Below are 23,288 nucleotides of genomic sequence, written 5' to 3' on the forward strand. Positions count from 1 at the left end.
AGGTGCGCTAGCATTTTTAGCGCATGCAAACCCCTGCGCTACGTGGGAAAACTAGCGCCAACTCAATGCTGGCGTTAGCATCTAGCGCGCATGGCAATTCCTCCGCGCGCTAAGTGCACACTAAAACCACTATCGTAACTTAGTAAAAGGAGCCCTAAATGTTTACTATTTTTATTAGTTAATTATTATTATTATTTTCCAATGCTCAATATAACTTCCTTTTTTAAGGTTTGATAATTGTGCCAGAATATTTTTACTAAATTTAAGAAGTATTTGCCCTCTTTCAAATGGTATAGAGGTTTAAAAAAGGGAAAGGCATTAATGAAGTCATCAGGTTCAATCTAGCCATTTATTTCTGCATGGATTTAAACAACTAAAAAAAAAGATAAATATAGCTCATCTAGTCATACAAGAAATGGCTCTACAGCAGGGGTGCTGACACTTTTTGGGCTTGCGAGCTACTTTTAAAATGACCAAGTCAAAATGATCTACCAACAATAAAATTTTTAAGAAAACACAAAGCACAATGTACGCAGAGAAAATGTTAATTATCATTTATATTCCGCGGGTTTTCAAAAAGGTCAAGGCAGACGATTCTATGCAATGTCACCTCAGGAACAACTATATAAAAATAGACAAATATACCCCCTCCCTTTTTACTAAATCGCAATACTGGTTTTTAGAGCAGGGAGATGCACTGAATGCCCTGCGCTGCTCTTGATGCTCATAGGCTCCCTGCGTTAAAAACCGCTATTACAGTTTAGTAAAAGGGGGCCATAGTGCAAAATATAGACAGCAGATATAAATTCTTAAAACAGACACATTTTGATCACTAAACTGAAAATAAAATCATTTTTCCTACCTTTTTGTCTGGTGATTTCATGAATCTCTGTTTGCACTTCCTTCTTCTGACTATAAATCAAATATTTTTTCCTTTCTGCCCCTCCCTTTTTCTTTCTGTCTCTCTTTCTTTCTCCCTCCCCCTGCCCCCCAAGCCATCGCGCCAATTTTTCCACTTCCCCGATTCTTTCCCTACCCCCTAAGCCACCATGCCGATTTCTCCCTGCTTCCACGAGCCAGACAAGCGCCGGACTCACAAGACTTCACCTCCGATGTCAATTCTTATGTCGGAGAGGAAGTTCCAGGCCAGCCAGACAGCGATTGGCTGGCCCAGAACTTCCTCTCTGACGTCAGAATTGACATCGGAGGTGAAGTCTTGTGAGTCCGGCGCTTATACGCGCCTGGCCTGGCTCAGGGAGGCAGGAAGAAAAGGATTGCCAAGGCAACGCGATCGACTCGCATTGCCTTTGCGATCTACTGGTCGATTGCACTCGACCATTTGGGCACCCCTGTTGTTATGGTATCCTGTCCTGACCTGAGGAAAGGGGTTTAGTCCCCCCAAAACTGCCTTATTTCCATTTCCTATTTATAAACTTTAATCAATAGATACAATACTACTTGATTCTACGTAAAGCAACAAAAAAAAAATTTTTTTTTCTACCTTTTGTTGTTTCTGCTTTAATCATCTTGTCTTCACTCTTCTTTCTAGCCAGCATCTGTCCGCTCTGTCTTCCATACAGCATCAGCCCCTTCCATCCACTGTCCGCCCTCTCCCCGTTCCATATGGCATCTTCCCTCTTTTTATGCTCCTTCAATAAACTGTCTATCCTGTGCCCATTCTCTTCTCCTTTGTACATGATTGATTTCAGCTCTGCCACCTCTCCATTTTTCTCTATCAACATCCCGTCCCCTATGTTCTGGCAACTCTCTCTTCTCCCTTCTTTCCTTCACACCCCACAGTCTGGTATCTTCCCTTCCCTGATTCTCTGTCATCTCACTTCTTTCCTTTTCTTCCATCTCTCCCTCCCCCTCCATGTTCTGACATCTTCTCCTTCCTTTCCCCCTTCCTTTTCTCTTGGTCTGGCATACTTTCCTCCTTCCCTCCATTCCCTGGCATCTCGTTTCATTCCCTTCCTCATCTTTCTCCCTCCAGTTGGGTGCAGCAAGTATCTCCCCCTCTGCTCCCTTTCCTCCTTCTGTCACCCAAGGCCTGGCGTCATGAACTTCTTCAGGCAGCAGCATTCACAATTCGCTGTTGTTGCCAGCTTCGGGCCTTCTTCTCTGTCGGGTCCTGCCTTCATAGAAACAGAAGTAGGCAGGACCCAGCAGAGAGGAAGGCCTGAAGCTGGCAACAGCAGTGAATTGTAAATGCTGTTGCAAGCTGAAGAAGTTCATGACGCCAGGCCGAGCACCCGGGGCAGACTGCTACTCTCCCCCCCACGACCCTCCTATCTCTCCCTCCCTCCCATCATGAGACTCTAAACAACACTGCTCTACTCTAAGCAGGCTGCTTCAGGGCTTTCTCCTGCCGTGATTCCCTCTGGCACGTCACTGATGAGGGAAGGAGGGAGAGATAGGAGGGTCGGATCGGGTTTGGGGGGGCGCCTGGGATGATGATGAGGCTGCTGCTGCTGTCAGCGAATCCAGTAAGGGTGAGTCCCCAAAGCACAGCACTGGCGGGCCACCCCCTGACCATTTCAGGCCCTAGGCCTGTGCCTATTGGGCCTATCCTTTAATCCGGCCCTGCTTCCCCCCCCATATGCCGTGATATCTCTCTCTTCCACTCCATGGTATGGTATCTCCTTTCCCTCCCTCCCATGGTCTTTGCATCTCTTTCCTCCTTTTCCTGATCTTCCTTCTCCCTCCTTCCCTCTCTCTTCCCAATTGGGTGCAGCAGCATTTCTCTTCCCCTCCCCCCATTGGGTACAGCAGTATCATCAGCATTTCTCTTTCCTCCCCCCAATTTGGTATAGCAGAAGCAGCATTTCTCTTCACCTTCCCCACTAATTGGGTGCAGCAGCATGACTCTTCCCCCTCCCCCTATTGGGTACAGCAGCAGCATCATCAGCATTTCTCTTAACCCACCCCCAATTGGGTACAGCAGAAGCACCAGCATTTCTCTTCCCCCTCCCCCTCTAATTGGGTACAGCAGCATTTCTCCTCCCATTCATCCCCCCCTCCTGTCTCACACACCCGGCAGATTTGCTACAGACAAAGGCAAGTTGCAAGTTTCCCTTCGTCGCTGACCTATCTCCCAAAGGTCAGCGACAGAGGGAAGCTTACAACTTGCTGCTCTTGCTTATTTCGGGCCTTTCTCGTTGCCGGGTCCTGACTTCGCGGAAACAGAAAGTAGGCAGGACCCAGAAGCGAGAAAGGCCCGAAGTAAGCAAGAGCAAGTAAGCTTCCCTCCTTGGCTGGCCTATCTCCTGCATGCTCCGGGGCTCTAATGGTCCGTGCCGGCTTCTCTTCCCTACCCCCCCCCCCCCGACGTAACTTCCGGTTTCGGAGGGAAGCCGGGTTCGAGTCGCTTGCTGGGTTTTGTTTTATTTAAAGTCCGGCGGGAGTCTTTCGGCGGCTCTTTAGGCTGCGCGTTAAGCAGTGGTGGCAGCAGGATTCGGCAGATGACAGCCGGGTGGTAATCTAAATTTGCTGGGCGGAGCGCCCGGCTGAAAAGCGCTGGGGAGAACACTGCTAACAGAATACTGCAGTAACACATGACAGGAATAGTGTTAGTGGAGTGCAACTAGGGCAACTGCTCTCTGGTCAGAGAGAGCCCTAAGCCAGCTGGAAGCTAAAGAAGCACTGCCTGGGCTTTGCAGTCCTCAGTATGTCTAATTCCAGCTCCAGCAGGATGCATATTTCAAATCTGATATATTCTAATCACAAAATAGAAATAAAATTAGGTTTTCTACCTTTTGTCATCTCTGGTTTCTGCTTTCATCGTCTTTTCACTCTATTCCTTCCAGCGTTTTCCCTCTTTGTCTCTTCAATCCAGCATCTGCCCCTTCCATCCACTGTCTGTCTGCTCTCCCTTCCATATGGTATCTTCCTTCTTTCTATGCCCCCTCCTGCTTGCTCTCCCTTCCATATGGTATCTTCCTTCTTTCTATGCCCCCTCCCCTTTTCATCCAGCCTGTACCCCCTCTCTCCTTTTTACATGATTCATTCCAGGTTCACTGCTCTCTTCATTTTTTATCTCTCCTACGCCAGATCTAGGATCTTTGTCCCACTCTCCTTAGTTCTCTGCTGTCCCCCTTCCCTGCATCAACCTCTCTGCTTTCTCATTCCTCTGTCTCTCCCCTTTCCCTCATCTGATCTCTCCATTCCATCCTGACCCCTTCCCCTCCTCTAATCTCCCTGCCTGCTGTTTTCCTTCCTTTTTTCCTCCTCCCCTGTCCAGCAGTAACTCTCTTCCCTTTCCCTCCTCCCCTTCCAGCAGCATCTCTCCATCTCCCTCCCCTCCAAGTCCAGTAGCAGCTCTCCCTTTATTTTCCATTGTCCAGTAGCTTCCCAGCCTCCAACAGTGGCTTGCTCCCCTCCCGGCAGCTCTCAGTACTTACCTGCAGAAGCGATTCACTTAGGCAGCCTTGGGTCCTTTGATGGGTCGTGCCGGCCTCTGAGGAAAAAGGAAGTTGCATTATCAGAGGCGGGCTGCAACTCGGCAAAAGCCCCAAGGCTGCCGAAGTGACTTGCTGCGCTGCTGCAGGCAAGTACTGAATCGGCCCCCCCTGATCTTGCCGGCCCTGCATGGACCAGCAGGAAATTTCTGTGGATCGGCGGTAGAACACTGATTTAGACTGTCTCGCCTATTGCACTGGAAGAGATTATGTAGTTGCCCTGGTAAGCTCTTTTCCAGTAAATAGGTGAGACATTCTAGACTCCCCGCCCTGTCCTTCCTGTGCCTGCTTTAAGTTTTCAGTCTGTTTATGCTTCTCTAAGCTGATTCTTGGATGCCTGTCAGCCCTTGAGGGCTTGGAAGACTGTATATATGTTCCAGTTATTGGGGAGAAGTTTCTGGGCTCCTTTGAAGCATGTGTTGGTGGTTAATGGTATTATTTAATTAGTTTTATGCAGAACAATTTGTTTAGCCTTTTGCTACAGGTGCCTGTTCTTCACGTATATAGGGTGCTTCTCAGTACTTGGGTACTAACTGTAGAGGATGCTAAACTGCACAGTGAAGTACACCAGAGGCAGAGAGAAAAATCCGTAGTGGATTCCTTCTGTAGCATGCAGGTATGGGGAAATAACCCAGCTGTCTAGAATGTCTCACCTATGTACTGGAAAAAAGCTTACTAGGGTAAGTACATAATTTTTTTTCTTCTTTTTAGAAAAGGTGGTATATGAAATAAACATAAGAATAGCCCTCCCCAGTATATGAGATCCATTTACATCCTGTTCAAAATGTGTACACACACATTCACAACCCATCTGTGCCTTCCATATATTAAGGGCAATAGTGTAAACTCCCTGAGTTATGATCATAAGTCTAAAGAGATGGAACAGAACACCAATATTGAATGGGAAACATAATTGTAGAATTTTAAAATGAAAAGCATACCATCCTTGTGTGATACACTCATATTTCTTTTTTTTTTTTTCTCTCCATCAGCACTCTTAAGCTTTGGGACTATAGCAAAGGGAAGGTATGCATATTCACTCTTCCCCCCCCCCCCCAATAATCCAGTCTGCTTTCTGCACTGTCATTGGATCAGATTTTGTTGTAGTAATCCTAATCATCATATCAAGATTAGTTATGGCTGCTAGAGGAAAATTTATCTGCAGCAGCTTTTGGAAAATGTTTCTTCCAAAGTGGGTGTTTTCTGGTCTGAAGACCCCACGCAGGTCTTTCTGCTGCTGCTTCCAGTCTATTAATGAGCATGCAATGGAATCTATAGATGTCACAGTTCAGTGGTTGTGACATTGTCATGCCACCAACATTGTTTTGTGACATTCTAGTGAGAACATGGGAAAAGAAATTGATTACTAAAGTGGAAACTTCTGCAGTGCTCCTTAGTGGAGGAGTAGCTTTGTAATTAGACTAGCAGACTGAGAAACAGAGAAACCAGGATTCAAATCCTCCTCATACCAATACGCGTCATCTTCTTTGGCTGAGGTACAGGTTAGAATGCAAGCACTACTGGACAGGGAAATAATTGCAGAAGCCAAATTGTAACTTGCCTTGAGCTTGAATTTTGGAAAGGCAAGTAATCTAAAATCCATATCCAGATCTGAAATTTAAATTTGTATCTCTTGATGTGATAAGGTTTCATAAATAATATCGGAAATAACATAATATAATCTAAAGCCCAGGGCAAGTAATTAAATATTGTCTCATTTTTACACATATAAAAATAGTTAATGCATACCTATGCAGGTATAGGAATCTTCAGCCACTTGAAACATATGCATGAACTTTGCTGTAAAGATGTGCATGTGCTGTATGTCCCCAGAACATACATGTTCCCTGTGTTTTCAAAAGCTCTGTTTGGTGGTGGTGGCATATTTCACATCCCCATTTGCCTTCATCTAAAGTTCTATATATTGCTTCTAGGCATCTAAGAACCCAGTTTTCAAATTCAAAGTAGGTGGATACATGTTGTTTGAAAAATAGAGTATAAAAGTGAAGATGTAAGAGAGCAGTTGAAAGTGTCATTGAAAATTTGCCCAGGTATGCTTATTGTTACCAGTATCTCCTGTCCTGGCTTACACATAGTCTATCCTTCTATTTTTAGTGCCTAAAGACTTACGCTGGGCACAAGAATGAAAAATACTGCATATTTGCAAACTTCTCTGTAACTGGCGGTAAGGTAGGTGTTATCAATCTCATCTATTTTTCAGGAGTTTGAGTATTTTAATGTAATTTGGAAAGACAGATGAGTATATGAATGTGCAATGCAATATGTCTGGACATTTGTCAAACTCGCTTATGAATCCTCTCTTCTGTGTACACCCTGCAGAACTTTCATACTGGTTTGTTTCTGCACTCTGTAAACAGATCTTTTGTCTTAGCATTGGTGACATAGAAAATGTATTTATACATAACTGTTTTCCTTTCCTAATAGTGGATCGTGTCTGGTTCAGAAGACAACTTGGTTTATATCTGGAACCTTCAGACTAAAGAGATTGTACAAAAGTTACAGGGGCATACAGGTGAGTTAGTGATGGATGCTGGAGAAAAGGCTTGGTCCTGGCAGTTTCTTAGTCCTTTTCTGAATTTGCAGCTTTGTCAGACCCAGATCTCTAATCTGGCACCATGAGCCTTTATTCAGAACTGGCCAGGAATTTTCCCATCCTAAACTAACCAAGCCATTGGGGAGGGGGGGGGTGTACCTGAAACTGTACCAGGGCTGTACCTGAAACTGTATGATCATAGTTCTTAAAGCTGGTCACTGGGTATCAGTGCTCCATAGTGACAAGACTCTTTATAGCATCCCTAATCCCAGATGACCTGTAAATGGAAGATCACATCCGGGTCTCCACATTGCAAAGCACTCCACTAAGCCACTAGGCAGGCTCATTTGTGTTTTTATTGATTGAATACTTTTGAATCTACAATATAAAAATAAAATATCCAAGATGATTGAAGGTTCGTTGGGCTGAGCTGAATGCTGTGGGAGCTCGCTTGGACAAATTGCTGCGAACCCTCTTGGGGAGCTTTTTTCTTCACTTTATCATTCCGAAGAGAAGAGGCAGTAGCGTTGCTGGAGCCTCGCGGCGCTCTGACGCTTCTTCCTTCAGCAGTATCGAACAGCTTCTGCGTCGTATTCAGGTTGTCCCGGCCATGGCAATGTCGGTACTCCCATTGGAGGCACCTCAGAGGGGCGAGACTGAGGCGGCTTCCCTGGGACTGGAAACATCATTAAGCCCCGATGCAAGGGCACCTCCCCCACCTCCTCGGACTGCTACCTCCCCGCGAGTGGAGGAGCTGCCTGTGGATGGCTTGCACCCCTCTCAGAGGCCAGGAAGAGCATAGAGGGGAGCAGAGAGATGGACTCCCTGTATTTCCAGGAGAGGCCAATGGAGCCCGGGGACCTAACAACTCTGGTGGGAAACCGAGTCCAGGAGAGGGACAGCCAGGACTTGCTCTCAGCTGGTGAGAATATCCAAGTTGCTAAAGCTATCTGTATTATTGAAAAGCCCAGGGAGGTAACTCTAGATTCTATCTGGGACCTCGTGGCTGATCTGGCTACATCCATAAAACCTCAGCTGGCATTGCTGGAAAGTAAATTGCAAAATCAAGAAACTGATGTTAAGAATTTGAGGGCTGAAATGGAGGATTCAAAGAACTCTATAGTGAATATTCAACAAGAATTAAGTTTCAAAACAACTTAGTAAAACACTATTAAAAGATCATTTAAATCTACGTAAAAAACTGGAATCCTTGGAAAACTTTTAGCGTACTAATAACTTGCGATTGATTAATTTCCTTAGGATAGCGGCTGTGCCTCCTAGGGATATGTTAAAATGTTATATGACAGAGATTTTGGAAGGCTCTTAAAATATGATTCCACCATTTACCCATGTTTATTATTTGCCATCAAAAATTAAGGAACAGCAATTGCAACCACAAAATGACAATCAACCACTCAATGTATCAGCAATGCTGGAACTTCCTGACCAAGAGGCCGCCGAGGCGGCCACATTACTTATTACAGTAGCCCTTGCATCAGACAAAAACTGGTTGCTAAGGCTTTTCTTTAAGAATAAACAGAATTCCTTGGTCATAAAATATTAATGTTTCCAGATCTGGCACGGGATACACAGAAGAGGAGACGTGAATTTCTTATGCCAAAGCCAGGGGTTATCTCCCTTGGAGGGACATTTTTTCTTCGTCACCCATGTAAATGCATAATACATTATCGTATGAAAAAATATGTTTTCTTTGAACCTCTTCAGCTGACAGCCTTCTTGGCTGGAACTCGAATGGATGAAGGGGAAGTTTGAGTGCAAATTTCAATATTAAGGGACATCCTCTCTGTCGAGTGATCTTATTTCCTTTATGATGTCTTGTACTACTTTGTTTATACTCACAATTTAATCTTGGATCAAATTTGAGGACTTGAGTTGAAGTTAAGCTAAGTCTTTTTCTTATATAAATTTGTATTTGAAACAACCATGCGACAGGTGTTTTAGGTGCGCTAGTTGTATTTTAGTTGTTTGTTTTTCTTTTTTTTTTTTATAAGTTTTCAGTTTTTACAATCAAGATAAATAGGATTCATGATAAGAAAAGTTGAATTATCACAGAACAATTAAACAAGCAATTAAAATAACAAATCTTCTCAAGTCCTCTATGGATCCAAAATGTAAGTCAAATGTGAGTAAATCAAAAGAAACAATCTTTATGGAATCATAAGCTGTCAGAGAGTAAGGATATTTATTCTATTTAGCACTCTCCTCTAATCGGGACAAGGACAGGAAGGTCATCAGTTGGGGAGGTTTGAAGAAAACATATTTCTGAGTTTTATAATGAATTAGTCTTTAAGCCCCGTTACATTAATAGGTGTTAGAATAGATGTGTCTGTCTATCTGTGTTTCTTTATCTCTCTCTCCTTGGCCGCAGTCTGTGTCATTCTGTCTTCCCCCTCCCCCCGAGCAAAGCTGTCTGCCCCCAGCACACACCTCCACCCAAAGAAGCCCCCTTTCCCTCTCCCTAACTGTCTCTCCATGGCCCTCTTCTGTCTTCCCCCCCCAGAGCAAAGCTGTCTGTCCCCAGCACACCTCCCCACCAAAGCAGCCCCCTTTCCCTCTCCCTATCTCTCCATTGGCCCCTTCTGTCTCCCTCCAGCACACCCCTCCCCCCAAAGCAGCCCCCTTTCCCTCTCCCTGTCTTTCCATGGCCCCTTCTGTTTCCCCCCCAGAGCAAAGCTGTTTGTCCCCAGCACACCTCCCCCCCAAAGCAGCCCCCTTACCCTCTCCCTCCATGGCCCCTTCTGTTTCCCCCCAGCAGCCCCCTTTCCCTCTCCCCCTGGCCCCCTGTATTGATCCCCTTACCCTCCCTCCATCCCGTCGTCTTCTGGCCTGCTCCTCTTCAAAGCAGCCTGTGGTTGTGGTGGCCGGCTTTAGCAAACCTCGCAGGTCACAGTCTTCTCCCTACCATCAAAAATAGCATCCATGTGACCGTAAACAGTCCCCAACTTCACAATTAGTCCCTCTTTAGCCTAATCCTAGTTTTTGACCACTTGCCAGCGGGAGGGCAGCTAACTTATTTCTTTTCACCTTGACAGGCAATCACGATGGACCAATGGGTGCTCAACATAATCTTACAAGGATATTTCCTCAACTTTATGGCCCATACCCTTCCATCCCAACCACCCCTGCCTTCAAAGGTCCCTCATCGACATATTCTGAAGCTTACTCTAGAGCTATCCCTTCTCTTACAAAGCAGTGCCATAGAGGAAGTTCCGTCCCACCAAGTGAACAGTGGGTTTTACTCCAACTTCTTCCTAATTCCAAAAAGACACAAGATCTCTGGCCATTTCTCGACCTCGGACCTCTCAATGCCTGCCTCAAGAAGGAAAAGTTCCAGATTTCTCTTCCAGCACTTCTCCCATTACTGTCTCACAATGATTGGTTAGCTGCCCTATACCTCAAAGATGCATATACACACTTTCCGATCCATCCATTCCACTTGCATTTCCTGTGCTTCAAATTTCCCAACAGGCATTTCCAATACAGGGTTCTTCCCTTCGGCCTGTCATCAGCCCCACAAATTTTCACAAAGTGCTTAGTGGTGATTGCAGCCCACCTACGCAGACAGCAGCATATGGTTTTCCCCTACCTGGATGATTGGCTTCTGGTAGCCCATTACAAGGAGCATTTATTACTAACCATCCAGGTCACTGTTCAAACATTACAGATTCTGTACAATTTCATTTATCAGCAATCTCAGCTTATATTTTGGTGGTTAATAAACCAATTTCTCAACGTACTTTAGTTTCTCGTTTCATGAGAGGCCTCTCTAACCTTAGACCTCTTCTGTGAGAACCTCCCCTATCATGGGATCTCAATATAGTCTTGGATCAGTTGATGAAGGCTTCATTTGAACAATTTGGATCTGCTTCTCTCTCATTCCTTACATGGAAGAAGGCCTTTCTCACAACACTGACATCGACCGGGAGAGTCAGTGAACTCCAAGCTCTTGTCATTTATTATCCTTATCTCCAGTTCTTTCCTAACAGAGTGCAATTAAGAACTCATCCCAAATTTCTTCTCAAAATTGTTACAGACTTTCATTTGAATCAAACTTTAACTTTACCATTGTTTTTTCCACCTCCGCACTCCTCTCCAGCAGAACAACTACTGCATACCTTGGACTGCAGAAGAGCATTACTTTTTTTTTTTTTTTTTTTAACCTTTAAAGCAACTTTTCAGTTACGGAAATCTAATCAACTTTTTGTTTTTCAATTCTGCTACTCAAGGACAGCCAGTGAGAAAAAGAACTATATCCTCCAGGATTGCTCACTGTATCCAAGTTCTGTTATGCGCAAGTTCATGCTCTGTCTCCTGGTTCTATTTGAGCACATAAACTAAGAACTAAGGCTTCCACCATAGCTAACTTAAAATCAATCTCTATTCATGATATATGTAAGGCTGCAACTTGGACTTCCATACACACTTTTACAAAGCATTATTGTTTAGACCAAGGATTATCACAGGATGTTCGCTTTGGACAATTAGTTCTACACAATTTATTTGCACTATAAAAACTAACCTCCACCCATTCACTACTTTCAGCTTGGGACTCGCCTTCAGTTGTGCCTGCATATCCCCTGCTTGTCTCCGGAAAAAGCAAAGTTGCTTACCCGTAACAGGTGTTCTCCATAGACAGCAGGGGAATGCAGCCACACTTGCCTGCCTACTGCCCCATCAACTACTACATTCTTTATTGCTAGGGACAAAACTGACAGGGCAGAGGGAGGGGGCTCTAGGAGTAGGGTCCCCTTGCACATGCCCAGTAAGCTCAAAGCTTACTATTGGCTAGGGGAGAGTACCAGCACTCGGGCTCAGTCAGAGGACTTCACCTACAAGTATGGCTGTATTCCCCCTCTATCTACGAAGAACACCTATTACAGGTAAGCAACTTTGTTTTTTGCCTTCATTTATTGTTAGGGGATCATAACCTGCATGGTTTGACAGGACTCAAGGAAAGGAAGAAAATTTTGACTGGCCAACCTGCATTCAGACATAAAAGATTCATAATGTTCAGGCCACTTAAGGTTAGCTTTAATGGAGGAGTTCAAAGCTGCAATGTGGACTTAAGTCCATACTTTCATATCTCCTTACTCTTTGCAAAAGAATCCCCAATTTAAAGAAGAGGTAGGCCTGGCGAGTTTGTCTTTGAGGTTTAGAATCCCATTCTAGCCCCTAGAGTCCATACTTTCCTTATCCAGGTTGCATTCATATGAAAAACTGAAAGACCTGTTGTCAACAAAAATACTGTTTGGCTGTTGATGGGCTCTTTCATTCTTTGCCTTTTTAACATTGAAGGCAACCTGTATCTAGGGCATCCCAGATGTGAGAATGTCATCCTGCTGGTTCTTAAAGAAAGCCAAGTTTACCTGAAGCAAGTATTCTCTGCGTCATCAGTACACAAGTCCTCACGTACATACCCACATGCTATAATTTCTAAGTTTGAGATCTTTCGCAATGTGGAAAGAGCAGGGCATGGGTAGTGAGTTTCCAAAAGCTTCTAAAATTGAGCCAAGCTCCCGAAGCTTTTGTCTCCACAGGGTTCCTGATAATGTCACCGAGCTATAAGGACTTGTATCTTGTATCACCTGCTAAAGATAACTAACTTGGTTTTAATTATTTTAATGGGGAAATGCATTTATTTTATCTTTTATCCAGGTTTATTCATCATAGTATAGGTTTAATACTGTATGCCACATTGTGGTTAGGCTTGTGGAGCTCAAGGGGACAAACCAGGCCTGTTGCTTCACTTAGCATCTTTGCTGCTGCAGCAGTGCAGATCATCAAGTAGAAAGCAGCTTTAACTTGTAATTAAAGGTCTGATCTGTAGCTGGATCACTTTTATATTTTCTCCTGGTATTCTAGTGCATTCTGTAAAGTGATTCATGCTCACTAAAACTTCCCATAACTTGCTATAAAGCATGCAGGCTGGTACAGACCAACTGGTTTCGTTCAAAATGAATCCAGGAATGAAATAAAAACTGTTGCACTTTCACTGAGCATACCTTAAGCCTTGGTGGTCTGGTGTCCTCTTTGGGGCAGGAGAAATCTTCACTCGCGCCTCCCTTGTTGGTTGTGCAGTCAAAACGGCTGTCATGACTTCCTGTGGCAATCTCTCACAGAATTACTGTAGAAAAATTGTGGCAGCCATTTTAATTACACAGATGCCACGAGATCACCAGGGCTTCTTAAGGTAGCCTGTGGGGAGGTGGAGTTTCAGCCAAAAATACACTGGATGAACCTGGATTTCAGGCTGGTTTTGATATTGAAATCAAAATTTGGTTGGCCTCTAGAGGCTGTTGCTACTTGTAGCGGTGGTGGTCTCATTTAAGAAAGAACTCAAACAAACTGTTATAGTTTAAGTTTCAAGTTTATTAAAACATTTTTTATACCACTAATTCAAATTTCTAAGCGGTGTACAGCCTTAATAAAAGAAAGCTTTTAAAACACAAATAAAAATTGGTATTAAAATATTATACAGTACTATACTAGGTTAGTAGACTTTTAGCATAGGACACATATACTGACTACACATAATTTGGAAAGTAGGGTTGAATTACAATAATTATAATAAAGCACACTTAAGGGTTAAAACAATAGGTGGGGAAAGGGACTATTGCTGATTTAGTCCTAAAAAGGACAGTTTTATCCAAAAGCATCCTCAAATAAAAATGTTTTGAGTTTTGCTTTAAACTGCTTTATATGTATTTATTGCATATCTGTTGTATTTATTTATTGCATATGACTCTGTTTTTGCTGTTTCCTCACCTAGAGCAAATTCAGGGTCTGCAGGTTATAAATGTGATTAAATGTAGGTGATGGTTATGCTTTCTTTCTTTAGCGTACTTCCAGACCAGCACAGAAACGGATGGGTTTACGCTCCTCTGCCAGCAGGTGGAGACTGAGACACTAACTTTTGGCTTCAGTACAAGTTGGCTGTGCAGTCCCTATTACAATCAGTCTTTTCTCAGTCTCCAGCAGGTGGAGTGGTAAACTTGTGCAGTCTGTGCTGAGGTTGGTTGGGATTTTTGGATCTGATTAGTGTATCTTTCTTGTCCCTTTTACATGTCCGGAAACAGCTTGGGGGACGCTCTCCCTAGGTTTTCTGAATTTAGAGGAGCCGCAACTGTTTGCCTGTCTACCTGTTAGGCACAGTTTAGAGTGCCAGTGGGGTCTGTTCTCTTGATATAGCTGGTAAGCTGTGAGAAGTTTAACCCCCCCCCCCAAAGACCCAACAAATAAAAGCGTAAAGGTTATGAGGCTGCCGTTTTTGTATGGTGATGGTGTACATAGGTTTTTAGCGCATTATGAGCGCTTCAAAACAGAAAAAGTATGTGTTCTGTGGGCACCGAGCGATAGATGCAGCTGGCAGGTGCACGAAATGTCCCGGCCACCTTGAGGAGGACCCGACTTAAGGTGTCGGCGTGCTGGGCTCCCCTTCGCATGCACATAGCTTATTGGCAGGAGGTGGTGGTGAAGCCTAGGCTTCCCATGCCGGGGTTTCCTCATCTGGTGGCAGTCTGGCAGATTTGGTGTTGCAGACCAACGATGAGGCTGGGGATTCCCTTGCTGCAGCAGCTGGGGAGGTTGGCAGTTTTTCTGTAGCGGCAGGGTTGAGTCTGGCTTCAGAGCTGCATAGTCTTTCTGGTGAAAGTGTATCGACAGCCCTTCCCTCGTTTTTGGCGGGAAGCATGTCCATTTTGCCCATGGCCTCAGGTGACCTTCCTCATGTCTTTGCATGACAGGAACAGGTCTTTAAATGTGACTTCTGCTCCTGCTATGAAGACTGCATTGCCGCCGGGGATATTTTGCCCTAATTTGTATTAGCCATGTGCAAGGCTTATTTACAGGCGGCTGGGGGTCCTGCTTCAGAGCCGGAGATCTCGGGGTCATCTGGGGAGCTTTTCCCTTCCACAGCAGCCTTGTTCAGTCTCTGCTTTGGCTGCCTCTATCCAGCCCCCTCAGCCATCATCCATATGGCCTTGAGTGTCTTGGGACAAGGATTCTTTTGTGGCTGATCTGTTTTCTCCAGATGAGGACTGGGATCTTGGGGAGGACCTTCCAGATCCATTAGAGGGGCCTGCTGTTTTGATGAAGACTTTTTAGAGGTGCCGGTTGGCGAGGATGTGTCGGTTGTGCGCATATTTCATCGGGAAGAGTTGCAGGAGCTCATTCTTCAGGTGTCTGCAGTTTTACACTTTGAAGAGGAAGCTAAGGATCCCCCTCAAGTTGTGGACCCTCTTCTAAGAGGGATCCGGGCAGCATCCTGCTCTTCTCCTGTGCTTCAGGATATTCGGGATGTCGTGCATGCTTAGTGGAAGATGCTAGATACACCTTTTTGCTTGCCGCAGCCCATGGCCAGACTCCATTCCATTCCGGATGGAGATTGAGATATTTTTAAGTCTTCTGTGGTCGATGAGGTGGTCTCAGCTATCGCACGCAGACATACCGTGCTGGTGGAAGGCAGTTCGACCCTGAGAGATCCTCAGGACTGTAAAATAGAGGCTCAACTTAAACAAAGTTTTGATGTGGTTACCCTAGCTGTCCAGGTGGCAACTTGTGGTGGTCTTGTAACCCTGGTTTGTTTCCGATGGTTTGAGAGAGTTCTTGACCGTGAGTCAGCTGACTGGTCCTTAGCAGATCAGGAAGTTCCTAAGATTGAGCTGGGTGCTTCTTATCTCTCTGATGTCCAAGTCCATGGCTCTTGGAGTAGCGACCTGCCATACTGTGGCTTCGGGGTTGGTCAGCGGATGCAGCATCTAAGGCTAAGCTCAGTAAGTTTCCCTTTTGGAGCTTCTTTCTCTTTGGGGAGGAGATAGATAAGTTGGTTCAGGCCTTGAGTGACTCTAAGGTGCTTCTGTTACTGGAGGACCAACCTCGCCAGGCTTCATGAGGTGGTTCTTCCCGGTGGTGTTTGCATGATTTTTGTAAGTACTGTCCTGGTCGGGTGCAACCTCTTTTCCTTCCAGAAGTAGTTTCTTCCAACACATGCAGTCCTTTCGGGGGGCAACTCCTCCACCTTGTCCGGTTCAGTGGCTCATTGTGGGTCCTTCCCCTAGTTTCAGTTGGAGCCTGGTTGTGGATGTTTTACCAGGGTGGACTGAGATCACAACAGATCAGTGGGTCCTAGAAGTGATTTGGGACGGTTATACTCTGGAATTTTCCCGACCTTTGCCAGATTGTTTCCTTGTCAGGCAGACTCTGCTTAGGTTGCTGGACCTCAACATGATAGTCCCAGTGCCTCCTCCAGAGATTCACATGGCAGGAATTCCATGGTGCTCAAGAAAGAGGGGACTTTTTGGCCCATTTTGGATCTCAAAGGTGTCAGCAGAGTGTTCCGGGTTCTAGTATGTGCTGCTTCGGCAGTGGTCACCACAGATTCACCAACTGGACTCTCCCGCTTTAGGGATTAGTTCATCGCAGCCTCTGCTGGTGGCTCCAGTCTTCCATTCTGATTCAGGGAGTGAGTCTTGATCAGCCCCAGTGGACACGACTTCTCATGGACACCAGTCTGCTCAGTTGGAGGGCTCAATGTTTCAGTCGCTTGTCTCAGTCACTCATCTCAGGGATGCTGGTTGCCGGTGGAGCCATCCTGGTTGATCAATGTTCTGGAGGCCAGAGCCATTCAGATAGGATTGGTAGAATTCCAGTCTTTGCTGGAGGGCATGTTAGTTTGAGTTCTCTGACAATGCCACAGCGGTAGTATATGTCAGTTGTCAGGGGGGCACCAAGCGTCATTTGGTAGCACTGGAGACCTCTTGCTTGGCTTCAGCAAAGGAAGATCTTGCTTGACAAACTTACTGCACTTCTTCGAAGGAGTAAATGGGCAGATGGACAAGGATGACCCGGTCGACATCGTATATCTAGATTTTTAGAAGGCGTTCGACAAGGTTCCGCATGAATGTCTACTTCGAAAAATTGCAAGCCATGGAATCGAGGGGGATATACTCACATGGATTAAAAACTGTTTGGCGGATAGGAAACAGAGTGGGGGTGAATGGACAATACTCGGACTGGAAAAGCATCACAAGAGGAGTGCCGTAGGGTTCGGTGCTCGGGCCTGTGCTCATCAACATATTTATAAATGACCTAGAAATTGGCACGAGTGAGGTGATTAAATTTGCAGATGATGCAAAGTTATTCAGAGTACACAGGATTTCGAAGACCTACTAAGAGACATAAATAAGCTCGAGACAGAGAGATTGTTCACCTTCTCCAAGGTGAAGAGAACGAGAGGGCACTCGCTAAAGTTAGAAGGGAAAAGATTCCGTACAAGCATAAAGAAGTTCTTCTTCACCCAGAGAGTGGTGGAGGTCTGGAACACTCTCCCGGAGGCTGTTATAGGGGAAAGCACCCTTCAGGGATTCAAGCCAAGGTTGGACAATTTCCTACTGGAACAGAACATATGCAAGTAAGGCGAGGCTCAAATAGGGCACTGGTCTTTGACCTAAGGGCTGCTGCGTGAGCGGACTGCTGGGCATGATGGACCACTGGTCTGACCCAGGAGTGGCAAATCTTATGTTCTTATGAATGGGCAGAGGCTCATCTTCGAGACATCTCAATTTCCCACATTGCTGGCGTGGACAATGTCCAGGCGGATTTTCTCAGTCATCATGTGCTGGATCCCGGTCGGGCTGGAAGCCTTTGAGTTGATTGTTCAGGCATGGGGGTCGCCCGATCATGGACCTCATGGCCATGAGTGTCGTCGCCAAAGTGCCGAGATTTTTCAATTGGCGCAGAGATTGCCAGGCTGAGGGGCTGGATGCTCTGGTGTAGGCTTGGCCAACTCCAGCTTTTGTGGCCTCTTAAGGTGGTTTTCCTGGTGGCCATTACTTCCGTGAGATGTGTTTCCAAACTGAAGGCCTTCTCTTGTAAGGCCGCCTTTCCTGAAGTTCTCTAAGGAGCAGGTCATGCTGCGGCCAGTTCCCTCCTCTCTTCCGAAGGTGGTTTCACCTTTTTATGTCAACCAGTCTGTGGTCCTCCCAGTTTTGGGTAGTCGGGAGGGCTCTTTGGAGTAGAGGTAGTTGTGTAAGTTCGATGTCCTTAAGAATCCTTTGCTCTTACGTTCAGCGGACCTAGGAGTTCTATAAGTCGAATTGTCTTTTTTGTCCTCTTAGCTGGTCCTCGTAAGGGAGACGGCGCTTCCAAGGCTACCATTGCACGCTGGATCAAGAAGGCTATTGTTTCGGCGTACCTTCTCCAGAAGAAGCCTGTACCGGAATTTCTCAAAGCTCATTCCACTTAGGGTCAGGCAGCTTCTTGGGCTGAATCTTCTCTTGTTCTCTTGTAGATGTCTGTAAAACTGCAGTTTGGTCTTCTCTTCATTCTTTTGTTCACCCCTATCATGTGGATGTTCAGGCACATCAGGACATGGTGTTCGGTAAGCATGTTCTTATGGCGGCCCCTTCGGGGGTCCCATCCATGATGGGTATTGCTTTGGCACATCCCATTCGTTTCTGTGCCAGTCTGGAGGGATGATAAAGGAGGAGAAATTAGGTCCTAACCTGCTAATTTTTTTTCTTTTAGTCCCTCCAGACCAGTACAGGTCCTGCCTGTTGTTCGGTGTTTTTTTTTCATATAGAGTACTTTTTTTCTGCAGGAATTGGTTGTTTTGGTTGTTGGGAGAGTTTAAAAGTGTAGCGGCTTTTGGTTTGGTGGTTTAGCTGGCCAACTGTGGGGCGTTTCTGAAAGGTTCTTGTTCCAATCGGTATCCAACAGTGTCTTCTTCCATTGTCTTCTCCATGTGAGTGTAGAGTTGATATGTTGTTGTTCAGCCTAGTTGATTTCTGCTTGGCTATTCGTCAAAGACTGATTATAATAGGGACTGCACATCCCACTTGTGCTGAAGCCAAAAGTTAGTGTCTCAGTCTCCACCTGCTGGCAGAGGAGCGTAAACTCATCCGTTTGTGCCGGTCTGGAGGGATTAAAAGAGAAAATTAGCAGGTAAGGACATAATTTCTCCTTTTTTATCTGCCGTCAGATGTTGTAATCTCAACAGCTTGTCATCCGACTGAGAATATCATTGCCTCAGCAGCATTAGAGAATGACAAGACGATTAAACTGTGGAAGAGCGATTGTTAAGAAACATTACATATACACTGTTTGGAAGTTGTATCAGGAAAGAAGCTGCAAGGAAGAGAGAGACAAGCTTGAAGGGGGAAATCCTGAAAAAAAATTTATCAAACTTATCTAGAAGACAATACAATGGAGAGAACATGGATGTATGGTACAGTCATATGAATTTCACACTAAATGGTCAGTCATGGGGAGGTTCCAAATGTCAGTCCCTCCTCCCTTTCATTTTGTTTAATTTTCAATCTGAAGAAGTTGTTGTTTTTTGGGGGGAGGGGAGGGGAGGGTTCTCTCTCCTGAGGCAGTGATCATGTTCTTGGGGACATTACCCAGAGCAATTGCCTCTTGGTTTACAGATACTTTTTTTTGTTAGTTGTGCCTCTCCGTGTAAATTTCATCATACCACGTTGACTGAAGTAACCTGCACCAGGCTCCCAAATGCTTCACAAGGTATCATCATACATTATAATGACTTATCAGGTTGTGCAAAAACCAGACATGCATCCAAGCCAGGCACTGTAGAACTCTGACTTGCTTGGAGCCAAGAAGCATGAAGGATTACTTGGCTGGATATAAGTTGGTTATGACATCCTATAGTCTGTTCAAACATATCGTGGAATATCCTGGTCAGACCAGGATTTTGTGACCAAATTAAGGACAAAGTTGCTTTCTGTTCAGGCAAATTACTGTTGAAAGGGAAAAAACAGTAAGGCAGATAACCTTAATTTTTACCTTCTGTCTAGTTTGCTTATGTTTCTTGCTATGTGTGTTAAATAGAAACTTATATATTCTCTTTCTCTCCTTTAAAAGCATTCAGCAGTTCCTGCTTGTGTAGTGCTGCTTGGCCAAAAGTTCATTACACATTGTAAAATTATACAATGTGAAAAGCAATGTGTTGGTTTTAATTTTGTATTTTGAAAACATCATTGTATTGAAATGTATTTCTAATGGCATGGCTCTTTCTATTTCAGGCTCGGTATGTTTATTTTATTCTTTATAAAAAAAGTTTTGGTTTTTTTTTTTTTTACCCATCACATTTAGTGATGCTTTAAAACTAAAACCAGTCTCATAAACTGTAATAAAGTGATGGGGTTTTACATGGTGATGGTGATGTTTTCTGTGTCCATGTAGCTTTCTCCAAAAGGTTGGAGCAACTACGAGTTGATAGTGCTTACCACCTGTGGTGGTATATCAGAAAATGAAACAAATTAAAAAGTAGATGCTGTGAAATTGTATCTTGAAAGGGAAGGATAGAAATAAACCAGAGTTCAAATCAACAGATTTGGGCTTGAATATCTGTGGCTTATATCTGTCCAATAGATAGGATCATTTTGATACAGCCCTAACTGGTTGTTTGTTTTTCCTACTAAAACTAGCAGTTGATAGTTAACAGCTCCATTCAGTCTATAGGTTTTGCTATGGCACTTTATAGCTTATTTGTAAAATAGGGTTGGGCCTAGATCTGGAATTAAGGTGACTTTAGTTTTTTAAAAATTTATAGTTTCTCTACTCTTCCAGACCTTTACACTCAATCCATTTTTAAAGATTTGTTGCTATACTGTATTTTAGTTTGCTTGTGTTTAATGACACAAGATGCTGGCTGGCTGTTTGTGTGGACCAGCATTGTCTCAACACCCAACTGCAATTCTGCTGCTGTTGGGGATATTTAATTGTTTGATATATGCTCAAGTTAGTCCAATGTGCTGAGCAGTGAGAGGATGGGCAGCTTCAGTTTAGTTAGATCTTCATTGGGAACCGGTGGTCTGAGGCAGGAGGACAAGTCTGTTTACGCTGAATTCAGCTGTTGAGGTGGGGTGGGTAATATACACACAGTGGCATCTCTGTTTGAGGCTGCTGGAGCTGGGGAAGGAATGCAGAAATACACACATGGTCTGTTCTGTTTTTGTTTTACTCCCAGGTTTAGAATAATGGACTTATTTTTGATAGAATGCTTCAAACTAGAAAAATTGTTTTAAACTACAGTTGAAAGTATATATGCCTAACTTACAGTGCCAAAGCACTCTTGTTACTTGTGAAAGGCAGCAGTGTCCTCTTCCTCAGACTGTAAACAGAATATTATCAAATCCTTTCCTAACTACTACTTTAGGTTATCATTGAATCAGACAGTAGTGTAACTCTATGCTACCAGGCTTTCAAATCTTTTCACTGTATTTTAAGATCTTATAAAATTTTTAAAAGAGTGTGTTACCATTTCTAACCAAATAAAGGAAACATCTTTTGTGCAAAGAACTCTAATACTACGCTGCTGTAGTGCTGGGTATGGAAACAACTGAGATTCACTATAGAAGGGCCAAAGACTATTGTATTAAGAGGTAGGATTTAAGAGCAGAGAGAGCATTAAAAACAAGCTGCATCCTTTCAACAGCACAATGCATGCTGCAGATTTCAGCTATCATTAGCTGTACTCCATAAGCATTTGACTCCAGATTTGACCTTTATTAAGTGGTTAGGTAGACCTTGGAACTTTAAATCTAGAATTCTGTTTTTAGAATGCTGGTTCTGTTTGTAAAACCTCAATTGATTTAAACACTCCCCTCCTCCTCCCAAAATTAGCCTGTTGTGTCTAGGGTGACCAACTTTTGGACATGAATTTAAGGGAGATTTAGTCGTGACGATGTTCAGGGAATGATGTTGTATATAATATACAGGTCACAATTTAGAATAATAAATGTACAGATTTGCATGTTTCTTAGTCATAACCTTTATGTATTTGTCCAGTGGTCTTCACTAATTCTAAGTCAGGGCCACTTTGGACCTAGTAAGCTGAAGGAGAGCTGCCAAATATTTTTCCATGCAAGGTCACAAGTTTGTGACTCTCAATTCAGGCTCCCACAAGCACAGATGCATTTAACAAAACAAGAGCTCATTTGCGCAAACACTAACCCGATCTGCACATAATCCAAGAGGAAGTAAACAAAACTGTATAAAATCAACCAGCTGGCGGGCTAGAGAGCATCCTCACTCGCAGACATAGGACCAGGTACAGGCTATTAGCAAATGCATCTCATTTAATTCCCTGATGCACATTTTTTTTTCTTTTACATTCTGATTGAAATTTGAGGCAAATAGAACAAAAATAATGAAAGAAAAATATGAACGCACCTAAGCCAGGAAAACTTGTACTGGATGCCTGGGTGTACTCCTTCTTGCTGTCGCCGCTCATCAGCTGCACTCGCTTTCTGCAGCCGGCTCTGATTTAGCTCCTCCTCTTTAAGCTGCAGGTTTAGGTTTTGATTTCTTTGGAGCCACGGCGCACACTGATGAGGCATTTAGAATCTAAATGCCAATAAAAGCCTCCAGTAATCTCTTCCTATAAATATGGGAGAAATTAGGTCAGTATGGGAGCCAGGAGGATCCAAAAAAATTAGCTCTCGATACAGGAGATCCTGGGAAATATGGGCGAGTTGGTCACCCTAGTTGTGTCAGTGAGGCAACGGTCAAGATCTGGTAGGAAAATTTGCTTCCTCATGTCTTTCCATCCTAGGTGATTCTAGAGAGAGTTTGGAGGAGAGTGTGGTGTAGTGGTTAGAGCTACAGCCTCAGTATCCTGAGGTTGTAGGTTCAAACCCCACGCCGCTTCCTGTGACCCTGGGCAAGTCACTTAATTCTCCACTGCCCCAGGTACATTAGATAGACTGTGAACCCACCGGGGCAGATAGAGAAAATGCTGTATGTAAATCGCTTTGAGTGTGGTTGTAAAAACTGCAAAAAGGCGGTATACAAGTCCCTTTCGTATTTTTAGCATTTGAATGCTGTATGTGTACATTTATTCAAAGATTCAGTCTGTAATGTGCCACTCCTAAGTTAAGATTTACTTCTCATTATGGACAATAAATATATCCTTCCATTTGCATGTGCCTTTTTTATTTTCTCAATAGCCAGAACCTACATGACAAATATAGCAGACATTGCTCTTTTGCACAAAAGAGCAAATGTATTTTTAGTGAAGACATGCAAATAAAACTTTAACTTTTTTTTTAAATTGTCATTTGTAGCCTGCTAACTCTACCTTTGTGGAGTGCAGTGGCTAAAAATTAATTAAAATAAAAACTGTCCCATGTAGATATATTTGCAAAGCACCATATATCAATTTTACTGTTACATAACTAGATGTTAGTAATATAAATGGGTGAAGGGCCTAGAATACAGTCCTGAGTTTTAGCTTA

The 23,288-nt window shown here is 44.1% G+C and overlaps 1 protein-coding gene across 2 annotated transcripts in view; it reads left to right on the plus strand.

The window, feature by feature from the left end:
• WDR5 (WD repeat domain 5) overlaps window positions 1-22,973 on the plus strand; it is a 118,360-nt gene extending 95,387 nt beyond the window's left edge. For both annotated transcript variants that reach the window (XM_033960478.1, XM_033960477.1), the window contains 4 exons: window positions 5,450-5,483; window positions 6,573-6,647; window positions 6,903-6,990; window positions 19,010-22,973. In XM_033960478.1, coding sequence (XP_033816369.1) covers window positions 5,450-5,483; window positions 6,573-6,647; window positions 6,903-6,990; window positions 19,010-19,110 — 298 coding nt within the window. In that variant the 3' untranslated portion in view covers window positions 19,111-22,973. The remainder of the gene's footprint in view (window positions 1-5,449; window positions 5,484-6,572; window positions 6,648-6,902; window positions 6,991-19,009) is intronic.
• Window positions 22,974-23,288: the final 315 nt, after the last annotated feature.

This window comes from Geotrypetes seraphini, chromosome 10 (genome assembly GCF_902459505.1).
Source record: "Geotrypetes seraphini chromosome 10, aGeoSer1.1, whole genome shotgun sequence".
Lineage (NCBI taxonomy): Eukaryota > Metazoa > Chordata > Amphibia > Gymnophiona > Dermophiidae > Geotrypetes > Geotrypetes seraphini.